This window comes from Pipistrellus kuhlii, unplaced genomic scaffold (genome assembly GCF_014108245.1).
Source record: "Pipistrellus kuhlii isolate mPipKuh1 unplaced genomic scaffold, mPipKuh1.p scaffold_m20_p_15, whole genome shotgun sequence".
In the NCBI taxonomy this organism is placed as follows: domain Eukaryota; kingdom Metazoa; phylum Chordata; class Mammalia; order Chiroptera; family Vespertilionidae; genus Pipistrellus; species Pipistrellus kuhlii.
Genome location: NW_023425460.1, coordinates 28,517,778 through 28,532,740, shown reverse-complemented (window position 1 = coordinate 28,532,740; position 14,963 = coordinate 28,517,778). Strand labels below are relative to the sequence as shown.

Genomic DNA, 14,963 nt, shown 5'->3' with positions numbered 1-14,963 from the left:
ACTTAGAGAAATGTCTTTACAGATTGCACAAGAGCTATATGTACAGCGAACTCAAAGGTTCCCTTTTAAACCAGCCTCCTGACTCTTGGATGAACATCAACTAAAAGAATACTAAGTTTATAAATATTTATTGAGTGCCCATTGTGTGCTAAACATTGCTCCAGACGCTGAAGATCCAATGGTAAATAAATGAATTATGGCTTGGGGACAGGGAAGACAATTCAGAGGGCAGGAATGTGGACAAGTATGACAAGCCACCTTAGGCATTAAGTGGTGAGGTGGTGTAGAAACATTCAAGAAAGAGCCAAGTCTAACAACCAAGATGAGGCCTGAGGGGGGATTGGCAGGTAGCATTTATTGAGCATGTACTATATGCATGAGGCCCCATTCTGAGAACCTTGTATGGATCCCTCATTTAGTCCTTACAACAACTCTAAGAGGTAGGTATTATATTATCTTCATTTTATAGATGAGGCAGCAGTCATTAGATGATGGAGCTGGGGTTCAAACCCAGCAGCAAGGCTGCACATTAAACGGGAAGAGAGGCCTTAGAAGCAGAGGCAAGCTCCTTGCAACACAGTCTGGGAGGGAGGAACGAAGCAAAATCTTTAGGGGAACTGAAAGCGGCTGGGGGTGGGGAAGCAGCTCAGCGGTGACTGGGTTGGCTCTGCAGCTTAGAAACCAGAGGCGGGGGATTTCTGGTCTAGTCTGGTTGTATGATTCCTGTCACCTAACCAGTCCTGGCCTCAGTCTCTCCCTTCTGTGAAGGGCAGGATTGACAATGGCTGAGCTCTACCATAGAGAAGAGAAAAAAAAGTGAACTTGATAGGAAAGCACAAATTCCTCCCCAGCCTTGCAATTTCATCAGTAGCATTACCCCGTAGCTGCAAGGATTTGCAAATCTGGAGCAGGAGCACAGTAAGAGCGGTGGGAGCAGAGAGAGAGCAACAGTCCGCGGATGCTGTGTCCTCTGCCTGCATCCACCTCACCACTTACCGTGCGACCCACGGCAAGCTCCTCTCGTACTACCTCAGCTCCATCGTGCATAAACGCAGCACTCATCCCATAAGCCGATGTGAGTAATAAGTAACACACGGAACATGCTTAGCACAGCTCCCAGCACAGACTTAGCAAGTGTTAACGGCTATCATTATTATCCTTATTAAGAAATCTGTTCCTCATCCCATTCCTCCGCATTCTGTGTGATAAAAACGTGCGGAGTTCTTAGAAACGAGAGATAACGAAGAAGGTTTGCAACCCTCCACACCCACACGGCGGAAGGTTCCTCCTGGCTCCCTCCGACTGGCAAGCCGCTAGCTTTCCGTCCCGGCAGAAAAATGCCCAAAAGAGGTAAAAGACAAGAGAGACTGCACACCATTTCTCCAAAGCCGGCTGCTCTTGCAGTTTTTAGACAAGATCTAAATATAGTCCGTCCGATACGCCTTGCTTTTTAAAGATAAAACTGTTCTTCAGCCCTCCATCCCCTCTCGGCGCTGCCTCCCTCCACACACACTCTCTCTCTCTCTCTCTCACACACACACACACACACACACACACACACACACACACACACACACTCCTTCCAAGAAGTTTTCAGTCTTTTTTGCAAGAGGCTTCCTCCGGGGTCCTGTTGTGACAGCTTCTAGCCACATTAACTTCTCTGAAATCCCTGTGGAGAAGCCTTTGCTAATTTCACAACAGGAAAGCACGCAGGAAATTAGAGAACAAAACAAATCTGCACACTGAGCCCAGCATCTTCGAGCAAATACGCGGAGGTCCCGACCGAAGCAAATGACTCTGGACTACAAATGAGGCAGCTGCCTCTTAACTGCAGAGGGGACGGAAGAAGTCATTTACCTCTTTAAAAAAAAAAAAAAAAAAAAAGCCAGATCTGAATACAAATGGTAATGAATATTCATGAGCTCCTTCAGCTGCCTCAAGAGCCACCCTTGACTACAAACAACCCGGCTGGCTTCTTAAAAGTTTCCCCAAGTTCTTTTTCTGCCTCCTCTCAGAAGGAGAGGGTGGGAAAGTTCATTTAGGGCTCTGTGCCTCTTGCTCTTTCAAGTACTTGCTTTTGGTCTGGGCTTTGGGTTTGTTTGGTTTTCTCTTTTTTTTTTTTTTTTTTTTTTTTTTTTTTTTTTGTCCTTAAGGATTCAGATCAAATCAATTTTGCTCTTACCCTTTACATCTTCCATAACTGGCAGCTTTTGTGTTCTTCCTCTGCTCTTTAATTTTTTTTTTTCCAGCCTCTGCTTGCTGTGGTCTGTCTCAGTGAGAGAGGTACTCTCAAGGAACAGAGATATAACAGACCCTCGGGCTCGTGGGAGGGGCCAAGTGAGCCGGCCCGTTTAGGAAGGAACCTCTAACTCTGTTTCATTGACTGGAACAACAGATTGGCCTCTGCGGAGGAGTCTAGCTGCTCATTTCCGTAACGTTAACAAGAAGGCTTCCCAGGGTTGTAACTTTCTGTATTTGTGTTCAAATATTGCTCTCCCGCTCTTTCCTTTCTTGTTAAAGAAATCCACTCTCCCCCTTTGGGGGGCGGGGGGGGAGGGGGGAGTACCTTGGCTGCAAGCAAAAATGCTATTATTTACTTATTGCAATTTTGAAGCCAGATACCAAGAAACTTGTTACCTTGATACCCACTGGGAAAACTGGGCTGCAAAGACAGTTCTTCCCGCCCCATGAAGCTGATCACTCCGGGTCCCCGATGAGCAATCCTTTCAGGAGGCTTAATTAGACCAGAAGAGCAAAGGATCCTCCACGCGTCAGACCAGCCAGTGGCAGGAGAAGTGTTATTGGACAGAAGGCCCGTGCGACGGCCCGGGGGGCGGCTTGCTGGGAACAGCTCTCTGGCTGTACTGACTGACGCAAGTTGTACACCTTTCCCCAGACCGTGACTTCCGCCTCTTAACGTCTTCTGAGCAGAAATTGCTACACTTGGGCTTTGTCAAGATGACCCAAATACAGATAAGAGGCTGGCCAACGGTTTGAAAACTGTGCGTACGAAGTTATTTTGAAATCAGGACGAAAGCTAATCCTCGCAAGAGGAAGGTAAGTCCTCAAGTCCCAAGGTTGCCTGGGCAGCTTCTCCCTCCAAGAGGCTGTCAGAAACTTTAGCATTTTAGGTTTGAAAGAAACTTCAACCATCTAGTCTAACCAAGGTTAGCCATCTGGAAAAGTTAAGCCACACGTGTTCACAAAAATTAAGAGCAAGTAGGTGCTCCCAGCGTCTGATACAGTTTCTCCCAAAGAGTGGGCTGTCATTAAATATTTGAATGAATGAATGAATGAATGAATAGCAGCGAAGCAAGAATGTAGATCTGGTTCCTGATTCTACATTACTTCTCCAGCATGATAACTTTTGTCTGAAGCCAATTATACCATAAGGTGTTTTCATTACATAAATCAGTCAATTTGTGACTCTTGAAGATTGTAGTTGACCTATACAGAACATATATTCTTGGCTATACAGTCACCCGCTGCTTAATGATGGAGATATGTTCTGAGAAATGCAAGGATAGGCGATTTCGTCCTTGTGCAAATATAGAGTGCAGGTACACACGCCTATGACATACCTAGGCTATATGATATAGCCCAGTGGTCGGCAAACTGCGGCTCGCGAGCCACATGCAGCTCTTTGGCCCCTTGAGTGTGGCTGTTCCACAAAACCCCACGTGTAGGCGCGCACATACAGTGCGATTGAAACTTCGTGGCCCCTGCGCAGAAGTCGGTTTTTGGCTCTCAAAAGAAATTTCAATCATTGTACGGTTGATATTTGGCTGTCTTTACTGTACTAAGCAACAAAGATGAAATCAAGCACAGGAGAAAATAATGCAATCAAGAGACACTGTAAACACGGATGAGGCTGCTGTTTACAGCAAACTTTTTATTTAAGTAGAAAGAGTACACTATAACAACAAAAAGTATAGTAGTGAACACATAAATCAGTAGCATAGTTTATTATCATCATCAAGTATTATGCACTGTACATAATTGCACATGCTATGCTTGTATACTTGGCAGTGCAATAGGTTTGTTTATACAAGTATCACCACAAACAAATAATGTATTTTGTTATGATGTTTCCATGGTTATGACATTACTAGGCGATAGGCATTTTTTTACCTTTGTACTAGTATATGCAGTCTATTATTGACCCGAGGCATTGTTATTTGGTGCATGACTGTACTTTCAATCATTTTGTTTTTTAATAAGGGCTGGGCTGATTTTTTAGTTTACGCATCTCTGTTGTTACCTTACACCTCACCTGTCCTATTGTATATGCTCAATAAATGTTTGATGCCTTTATCTAGGCCTGTACAACAAGACTCTTTATCTTACTAAATGGTTCATAGTTATAGGATTTTGCATTCATGGGGAAAAAGGAATGCTGCCAAAACCGGGTTGGCTCAGTGAATAGAGCGTCAGACTGCACTGAAAGGTCCAGGGTTTGATTCCGGTCAAGGGCATGTACCTTGGTTGCAGACACATCGCCAGAAGAGGTTGTGCAGGAGGCAGCTGATTGATGTTTCTCTCTCATCAATGTTTCTAGCTCTCTATCCCTCTTCCTTCCTCTCTGTAAAATATCAATAAAATATTTTTTTAAAAAAGGAATGCCTCTTTCAAAGCCAATTATACTCCATCTCTAATAAAGAATATTTCATATTTATTCTATTGTGGTAAAATTGTTTTTTAGTAATATAATGAAGTATATGGGAAAACCAACAATTTTTATAATGAACAGTAATAAAAGAGAAAGACTCAAGTTGACCTTACCGTCTTGATGCCCAACAGCCAATCAGGAGTGAATATGCAAATTAACCCAACAAAGATGGCAGGTTAATTTGCATACGCAGGCGCTGAGTGGCCAAGGGTGGGGCAGGATGCTTGGTCATCACTATGATGATGACGCAGGCATTCCACACTGCCCCAGGCGCTCTGGGCCTCTGGGCAGCATGGGGAGGCAGAAAGGTGTCTCCAGGCCTGAGCAAAAAGGCAGCTCTGGCAGGAGCGAAGGCAGTGCCAACAGCCAGGGGAAGGAAGGCCCATTCTTGCATGTGTCTCCATGCTTCGGGCCTCTAGTGGGTTTATAACTGTCTTGGCACCATTGTTTTGGAGACAATCTTGAAAAAGAGCATGTCCACATCTTGGGAACTACAGAATGGAGAACAGATCATTGAAGCTAGAGGGAGAAGAGAATTGATCAAGGGGAAGATCCAGAGTGAGTGAGAGGGTAGGTGAAAGAAAGACAGAGCATGCCAAGTCTGGGGCAACAGTTCTCTATTTCAAACAAAATTAAAATTCCAAGATGCCTCTCATGTTCCACTTGGACACTGCATCATTGAGTGAAGGTTACTTTGACAATAATTGACTCAATCTCTTTCAATTTCATCATAGAGAAACTATCAAGTAAAGTGCTCAACTTCTAGTTCTGCCAGGGGAGTTAAAATCTCATTATAATAACTAGCACAGAGTTGAATATACAGTAATGAAAGCGTAGTTTTAGCCTCCCAACTCATTTTATTGTGGCCCTTTTGAAATTTAATGCTTTTATAGTAGCATGCTTTGTGCTATAATTTAATCACAGTGTGTGGTCTTCACACCCTCCTCAGCATCATGAAAACATGATAGTTAAGTAATATTACTTTTCTTTTTTTTTAATATATTTTTTTGATTTTTTCTTACAGAGAGGAAGGGAGAGAGATAGCTAGAAATGTCGATGAGAGAGGAACATCGACCAGCTGCCTCTTGCACACCCCCTACTGGGGATGTGCCCGCAACCAATGTACATGCCCTTGACCGGAATCGAACCTGGGACCTTTCAGTCCGCAGACCAACGTTCTACCGCTGAGCCAAACCGGCTTTGGCTACTTTTAATTTATCTAAGAATAATTACAAAAGTGATAGGATTTTTGTGCATCTTTTTAAAAGGCCCGAGACTTTATTTTAAAAGACAAATTCTAAATTTAAGCAAAAAATTATAATCATTTGTAATAGGAAGTAGAATATAAAAACTGCACTCACAGAGATAAAGGGTTGAAGATATTCATCCTGTTTTAATGATGAAATGGTCTTTGATAATTCTCAGAATGTTCAAAGTTTTCTTCTTTCTGTACCTTTCTTTATTCTTTCTGACGCTGCTGCCTAGATGATCTTTCTAAAGTGCAAACCTGATAATGTCATTCCTAGGCTTAAACAATCCTAGTCTCCTTATCATCCATAAAATAAAATTCAGATTCCTATCATGTACGACGTAAGGGCTCTCTCAGCCTCTCTAGCCTCATTTCCTGCTTTAGGTCCCTGCAGCATAAACACAAATTATAATTCCCAAACTATAGTCCTTTCATGACTGCATTTATACAAGTTTTTCTTCTGTTCAGAATGCTCTTTCCCCTCTTGTTTTTTTGGTCCTCCTACATATCCTTCATAAGTCAGTTTATCCAGTCCTCTGTGAAGCTCTGCCTGACCCCTCTTCAGTCTTTCCTCCCCCACTCCACAAACATGGCACCCACCCACTGGCATAAGAGATGCCAGTCATATTACCATGATGCAATTTCATTTATGCCTCAGACCATAAAACAAAGTCACATTTGAATTCTCTATCCTCACAATCCAAGTACAATTCTTTTTTAAAATAAATCTTTATTGTTCAGATTATTACAATTGTTTCTCCTTCCTTCCCCCCCCTCACCATAGCTCCCCTCCATCTTGTCCCCACTCCACCCTCTGCCCTTACCTCCCCCCCTGCTGTCCTCATCCATAGGTATATGACTTTTGTCCAGTCTCTTCCCATACCCCCGACATAGACACCTTTTCCCCCTGAGAATTATCAATCCCCTCCCATTCTATGCCCCTGATTCTATTATATTCACCAGTTTATTCTGTTCCTCAGATTTTTAATTCACTTGACTTTTAGATTCACTTATTGATAGATATGTATTTGTTGTTCATAATTTTTATCTTTATTTTTTTCTTCTTTTTCCTCTTTTTAAAGAACACCTTTTAGCATTTCATCTGCCCTTCAATTCTGAATGATAACTTTGCTGTGGGTTTTGTTTTGTTTTTTAATAGCAAATTCCCTGGTTTCTATCTTCAGAATCTATGCAGAACCTGACCTGACCTCATTTCCTCCCAAGCCACACCATCTCTCACCTGGTTTATTGTGATAACCCTTCTTCCAGACTGCTCATAGCCTTGCTCAGTCTGTTCTCAACCCAGAACCCAGAGTGATTCAGTTCAAACAAAACAAAAGATCATCACGCTTCTCTGCTCAAAACCCTCCAATGGCTTCCATCTCGCTACAAGCAAAACTACAGTCCTTCCAACTATCTTGTTCCCCTTCACTCTCAGACTTTCCTACTACTTCCCTCTCCTCAGAGTCTTTGCACCCGCCCGTTCCTTTAGCCTGGAATGCTGTTCTCCCAAATGCCTCATTTTATCATTCTCTATTATCAGTCTCATCTTTACCTTCTACCCCAGCTCAAGATTGTGATCTATAAATGCTATTTTCCTCTAAAACAAACCAAGACTCTTTGGAAAAATAGCCAGTTTCAAGTCTGACGCAGGAAGTGTGAAAGATGAGACTAGAATGTGTTGTCATGCCAGAAGCAAGATCACTGTCTAAAACCCCCATGGTGGTTGTGTCAAAAGGACTCAGAGACAACTAGCCAAAATAGCAAAAATTTGAGCAGCAATTAGAAATAACAACTGAGATGGATTGAAACACATCAGACAGGCTGATACACAAGTGTTCATAAAAATGCTATAAATAAATCATTGTTCACCTTTAAAACCAATTTATTATTCTGAAAACAAGTAAATAAAAGGGGGAAATATCAACACCCAACATGCCTTTGCCGCACAAACTGTATCAGAAGACAACCAAATTAATTGATGAAAGTAAGTTTCCTTAACATATTCCAAATAATGAACGAATAAAATTAATAGCATTAGGGTATCACCATCGTACAAACACCTAACCAAGTAATGAAGCTAAGTGATAATCAATGACTTCTGGGCTCTGCTCTGGTCTGTTCTGTGCCAGTCTGCTCTAGACTGGCACTGCTCTGCTCAGAAGAGATAGCTTGGGCGGTTCTGCTCCACCTGGGAAAATTTGATTTTCAGTGGAAAGGGAATCTGTGCTCCCGAAGCCACAGGGGAGCTGACATATAGACAACAGTGTTAGACCCTGATCCTGATTGGTCCAAATGGAGCGACTCTGATTGGTCAGTGAAAAAGCTGATGGATATAGCTGTCCAGCTCTAATGGGGAACGTCTCAGTCCTATTGGTTGAAATAGGATTCCAGGAACTCATTTATAAGGGTTGGGTCAGATGATAGAAGCTCAGTGCAGGCAGGCAGCTCAGTGCAGGGGCAGGCTGCTCCGTGCAAGCTTCTGCCTGTGGTGCAGTTTGCATGAGAGGGCCCTGTGAAGAAAAAGCTGCTAAATTATGTTTTGTTTTGTTTATTTATTTATTTATTTTTAAAATATATTTTATTGATTTTGTACAGAGAGGAAGGGAGAGAGATAGAGAGTTAGAAACATCGATGAGAGAGAGTCATCGATCAGCTGCCTCTTGCACACCTCCTACTGGAGATGTGCCCGCAACCAAGGTACATGCCCTTGACCGGAATCGAACCTGGGACCTTTCAGTCCCCAAGCCGACGCTCTATCCATTGAGCCAAACCAGTTTCGGCTTGTTTTGTTTCTTAAATTGAACCCCCATTAGCCATCAGGAGTCCTTCTTAATAGGTGTCTTCTTTCTCAGGGTCCACACTTTCTACAGACATCCCTGCACATAGCTGGCACTCAACAGGTGGGAGTTCTTTCCTCTTCACATGTACATATGCTAGATCTGTGTTCAGATTAAACAATATGTTGTCTTCTCTTCTTGTGTCTCTTATTCCCGCCTCCCCCATCTTATATTTATTTTTCAGAAGTAACCCAGTGCTTCTGAGTAACTGAGGGAAATGAGCAGAAGACCCTTCTCTACCATAGCACAAAGGACCTCACCATCCCTTCCCTAAATTTAAAGTGATCTGACATATTCAACAGCAACTGTGGAACTAGAGCCATGTTGAGAGGGGATTGGGGAGTGAAGAATGACCTGGGGTCCCCCATGTCTTTGTCTTTCCAGGATAAGCCAGTGGCCTTGGAAGTCAGAGAGGAATGCCCTGAACTCCAAGGCAGGGGGAGCCCTTGAATGTTGCAGAATGGCACCTTCTTCCACAGGGGAAATGTGTGACCAAGCAGGCTTAGAGCATATAGCACAGCAACTTCAAGAAGAGCAGACACTTAAGGAGTTTGCAGGTCTGAAATGAAGGCCCTAAACTACAGGTAAATGTCTAACCTGATCCCAGTACTTACTGAAGTCTGTGTTGTGTAGACGTTGTTTTGGTTTGCATAATTATTTCACAATTTACACATAACCACTCTATTTGAGCTACAACTATTGACTCTTTCCCTGCACGAAATCTCTTACATTTCCTGTTGAAGCATCCTCTTTACCTTCTTCATCCTCCTACTCCACCCAAGTGCTCCGATTCCTCTAAAGGCCTGCAGAGATAATGAGTGAAATGTCACTTCTTTAAGAATGATAAAATGTGCCGGGACCGGTTTGGCTCAATGGATAGAGCGTCGGCTTGGGGACTGAAAGGTCCCGGGTTCGATTCCGGTCAAAGGCATGTACCTTGGTTGCGGGCATATCCCCGGTAGGGGGTGTGCAAGAGGCAGCTGATCGATGACTCTCTCTCATCGATGTTTCTAACTCTCTATCTCTCTCCCTTCCTCTCTGTACAAAATCAATAAAATATATTAAAAAAAAAAAAAAGAATGATAAAATGTAATGGCTACTTTAAGAGGCATGTCCCAAATCCACGAATTGCAGCTATGATAACTAATAAGTTGTAACTTCTTTAAGATCAAAGATGTTAATTTCCAAAGAAACTACTCACTATAAAGTCCCATCAATTTATAAAAGTTCCTAAACTTAAAAAAAAATTTTAATGTTAATATTCACCTGAGGATACTTTTTGCATTGATTTTTTTTCAGAAAGCGTGTAAGGGAGGAAGGGGGGTGGAGGGGAGAGGAACATTGATGTGAGAGACACATCGATTGGTTGCCTCTCACATGTGCCCCAACCTGGGTCAGGGATCAAACATGCAGCCCAGGTATGGGCCCTCAACCAAGGATAGAACCCACAACCCTTTGATACATGGGCTGGTGCTCTAATCACTGAGCTGCCTGCCAGGGCTTAACATATTTTTCAATTTTTAAAAAACTACATATTTGATTGAGTTTTTACAGAGAGGAAGAGAGAGGGATAGAAAGCTAGAAACATCAGTGAGAGATAATCATCGATCAGCTGCCTCCTGCACACCCCCCACTGGGGAAATGCCCACAACCAAGGCACATGCCCCTGACCGGAATCGAACCCGGGACCTTTCAGTCCAGAGGCCAATGCTCTATCCTCTGAGCCAAACGGGTTTCGGCGCTTTCTCAATTTAAATAAAGACAATAACAGATCAGTGGTTGTCAGAGATTCACTGGATGGGGAAAGAGTGGAATAGGTGAAGCACAGAGGGTTTTTTAGGGTGGTGACATTATTCAGTATGATACTCTAATGTTGAATGCATAACTGCATTTGTCAAATTTATAGAACTCTAGAGGACAACGAATGAACTTTAATGTATACAGATTTTTAAAATGTCATCCAGGGGGTTAAGGGACCCAGAATGGATGTAGATTATGACAAAAGAATCCAACTGTATTACAAATGTTATGAAACAACCGCATTGAAGCTGGTAGGGGAAAAGTGATGACCTAAGGCGAGGTTTGTAAAACTAAAGGCAAAAGGAATTGTGCAAAGCCACATTGCTTTACTTGATAAAGTTGTTTCCCGTGGGAATAAAGGTTCGTATTTCTGAGAGCAGTATGCTTGCATACTGGAATCAAACAATTAAGTAAACGGATGACATAGGAGACAGTTTTCTCACTATTGGAGCGAAAGGTTTCAGACAAGTCAGGGGAGATGGCCAGAATGATCCAGGTAGTGAGGGATTAGAGCTGCAGGCATCAGTATGAGCTCTCGTTTAATAGGCAGATGGATAAAGATAGCAATTTTTATAGTTGTGTGTATACAAGGCTTAGAATATTTGTTTCCTTGCTCTACGCCTTAAAAACAATGAAACCCAAGCAATGAGCATACATAGCCCCAGAACTTTGTGTTCTACAGTCACTCCCCAATAAAAGGAACCAGATTTCCCTGGAGGGATAGCTGATTCTAGGATTGGAACAGGAAATATGCAAGGTGAGCCTGGAGCATCGTGTAGTGCCAGAAAATAAGGAAGTAATAAAAAAAAAACACACCACAGCGATGAGGTGTATTAAGTTGACACAGGAGCCAATTGTACAAGCTCCCAATAGCCAAAACCAGAACGCTATAAACAACAAAATAGTATTCAATTATAACCAAAGTATAAAAGAAATATACATGAATATATTCTGATATAAATTGTTGAACATATAAATAAATGAGAGAATAAATAAAGAAGAATTACAAATATGTTATGGAGATACTCTGCCCTCTAGAAGGCGGAACATAACTCTCCCTAAGTGGGGGCTGCATGTATCGGCTACCTTCTGAAGACTGGAGTATGGGAAGGATGAAAGTAAGAGTGATTTTACGGTGGCAAAACCCGACAAACACCATCTCAGGCAGGTGACTTAAGGTCAACACCAACAGTGATAAGTAGTGTTGTAGTACATATCATCAATGTAATTAATGAAACACTTCACCCCTGCAGTCTCCTCCAAAAATGCCTGTAACCCCAATATAATCATGAGAAAGGCCTCAGGCAAATGCCAACTTAGGGTCAATTCTACAAATACCTGACCAGTATTTCTCAAAACTGTCCAAGTCTTCAAAACCAAAGAAAGTCTGAGAAAATGTCATAGCCAAGAGGACATGAGGCTTTTTACAAAAGAAAGAGAGGATATGAGGATTTAATATAATGTGGAATCCTGGATGGTATTCTGGAACAGAAAAGCAACATTGGGAAAAACTAGGGAAATTGGAATAAAAGTATCGGCGGGCGTTAGTTAATAATAATGTATCAATATTGGTTCATAGATTAGAACAAAGGTACCACTGTAATTTAATTTGCTAATAATAAGAGTAATTGGGTATGGAGCATATGGGAATTTTCTGTACTCCTTCACAACTGTTCTGCAAATTAAAATCTATTCTAAAATAAGAAGTTTATATTTTTTAAATGTTAAGTTACACATTGTATAGGAGTTTAAATGCAGCTGTTGTACCAAAAGCCCTTGCTGAAGCACATCTTTATTAAAGTAACTGCTAAATGGACATGGCTTTGCAAAAAGCATTTGTTACACATGATTTCTTGTTTAAACAGAATCCATTGTATTTACATCCAGCAAAGCAAAGTTAACTCGGGCTGTGTGCCAAGACAGGGAAATGGCCTTGTTATATAGACCCAGCGTGATAATGGTGGTATTCAAATCTTTCTGTCCATGACACACAATATTCCCATTGGTCTAAAATGAGGGGGGAAAAACCTCTAAGTTGGTTCTCCACTGGCTCAAAAAGTTTCCAAATAACTGTCTCTGGGGAGAAGTCAGAAACTCTGGGGCCAGGGTTGGGCAGGAAGGAGTTAGTGACTGCTGGTTCCAGAACTTGAAAAAAAAATAATAAAAGGAAGGAAAATGCCTACGCTTCTCCAAAGGGCCACCCTAACACGGGAACATTGCCAGAGAACTTGAAGTGGCTCTGAGAAGGAGAAAAGTTGGAGCTGAGAAAAGTTTACCGCACTTAGCTGACCCTCGGTGTCCAGGACTGTACATGATAAGCAGAACACCATCCAAAGGGTGTCAGTTTCTGTCTTCTAACTCCAGACATTGCTGGTCCTGGGAGGCAGGGGAAATTTTTTTAAAGAACACATGGCCTCCAGAACCTTATGTTCAAGGCCTTACCAGCATGAGGACACACAGCCAGTTTTTTAAGACAATAATAGCACACAATACCAGGCCAGTCTAGAGCAAAAAGCTTGAGAGTTACTGTTAATGCCTCTGCCTCTGTGGAGGTCAGCAGGGGGGCACAACCTTGGAGGCAAGGCCAAGGTCAGGCACTCTGCTCTCCCTTACATTGGGCCCTTCCTGCATGGAGGCCAGCAGAGCCTGAAGAAACAGGAGATCAGGAAAAGTTAAGAGTGATTCTCAGACTTGTTTTGTTTTGTTTAAGGTATTACAGACTTTTGGGATTATTACTTAGCCCAGGTGGTTCTCCCAGCTCATCCTTCAAGGTCTAGTTCAAGCTTTAATTGCCCCAACTGGTTTGGCTCAGTGGATGGAGCATCGGCCTGCAGACTGAAAGGTCCCAGGTTCGATTCCGGTCAAGGGCATGTACCTTGGTTGCGGGCACATCCCCAGTGGGGGGTGTGCAGGAGGCAACTGATCAATGTTTCTAACTCTCTATCCCTCTTTCTTCTTCTCTGTAAAAAAATCAATATAATATATATATATATATTTAAAATTTAGTCTTCCAGCTAACCCTCCCTCCTCCAAGTTCTGAGAGCATAACTCTCCTCTCTGAAGTGTCAAGTGAAGTGGCCCTTGCTTAACGCCATGCCTGGCTTGTTTCCTTTTGTGTATAATGTTTAATATACACAATCCAGAGTCTGACTTCATACTCTAGAGTGTGATTAAAATTCTTTTTCCCTCCTCCCCACCTACATCCTCCCATATTTCAGAGCACCTAATCCAGTGTTTTGTATAAGTGCTTAACGAATAGCTGACCTTGATTTGTTATACTAATTTCTCTCAACTATCTGTAAGAAAAATTAAACGTAAATCAGGCATTTTTTCACATCTTACATTTCTAGCTAGCCATTCGACATAGCTAGGAGATCGTCATCCTTCTGCCCAGCCTATTTATGGTAAGACTTGGTTTGAGGTGGTTATGCATTTCCTTGACCAAATTTGCCTTTCAGGACTCTAGTCACATGGGACTTCTTGGTTCCCAGCTGACTAACCAATGCATCCAGTTTGGGTACAGGGAGATGATGGTACCCAAGCCTCCGGACAGTAGCAAAATCATCTGCCTAGCATCACGGAGAGAGTATCCTATTGCATATTGCCAGCCTGGGAAAATATCAAAATTCAGAATTCAAAGTATAATTTGTACTAAGTGTGTATCGCTTTTACACCATTGTAAGTCAGGGACTGTCTGTTCAAAGTTGGATATTATAGCATTGTTGTTAGTGTCAAAAACAAAACAAAGTCAGGAAGACACCCGGAATGGTTAACAAAATTATATCAATCTGGGAGTAAGAGAGTACAGTTTATAGTTTGCCCTAATCAGTCACTGGCTCAGGGCTGGAGGGTGGGGCATGAATGCTTAGGTGGCTCTATGCCCTCTGCAGCACAAGCAAAGCATGTCCCAGCATCCCGAGGGCTCACTCACAGACACAGGAAAGGCTGTGGCGGCCTGCACCGGAGCTGGTGTACTCAGGGAGACTGAAGAGGTCTCAGGGCATGTGAGGGCACCACAGACAAGTCTGCTACCAGCGGTCTTGGGATTAGTATAGATCATGGCCATTTTAAAACAAAAACTTACGCACCTCACGCATGTGCACGGAACGGGCATGCGCAGGGAATGGAGGGTGGAAATGGATGAGGGGAGGCAAAGGCATTTTTGTTTATTTTTATCTATCCATTTTTACATTATTTCCACTGAAGATTAAACATCATCATAAAAACTGTAGGAGGGAAAGTTAGCTAGAATCCCTCAAGAGATGGATCATCCCCAAGTAAAATTCTTTCTCAGAACGTGAATTTGTCATACAAATCTCTCCCAACTCTGAGGTTTTTCTGACCTCGTTCAAAGTACGCGATAAGCCCTATTGTTTTTAAATTAATCGCTTGTCATATAACAGGC

General features: G+C 42.5%; 1 protein-coding gene across 4 annotated transcripts in view; it reads right to left on the bottom strand.

Annotated features, from left to right (window-relative positions):
- ENTPD1 (ectonucleoside triphosphate diphosphohydrolase 1) overlaps positions 1-2,825 on the bottom strand; it is a 99,878-nt gene extending 97,053 nt beyond the window's left edge. For 3 of the 4 annotated variants that reach the window (XM_036438678.2, XM_036438677.2, XM_036438680.2), the window contains exon 1: positions 2,183-2,822. In XM_036438678.2, coding sequence (XP_036294571.1) covers positions 2,183-2,198 — 16 coding nt within the window. In that variant the 5' untranslated portion in view covers positions 2,199-2,822. Of the gene's footprint in view, positions 1-2,182 lie in introns of all 4 variants that reach the window. The other variant, XM_036438679.2, reaches the window with a different exon arrangement.
- Between the last annotated feature and the right edge of the window lie 12,138 nt (positions 2,826-14,963).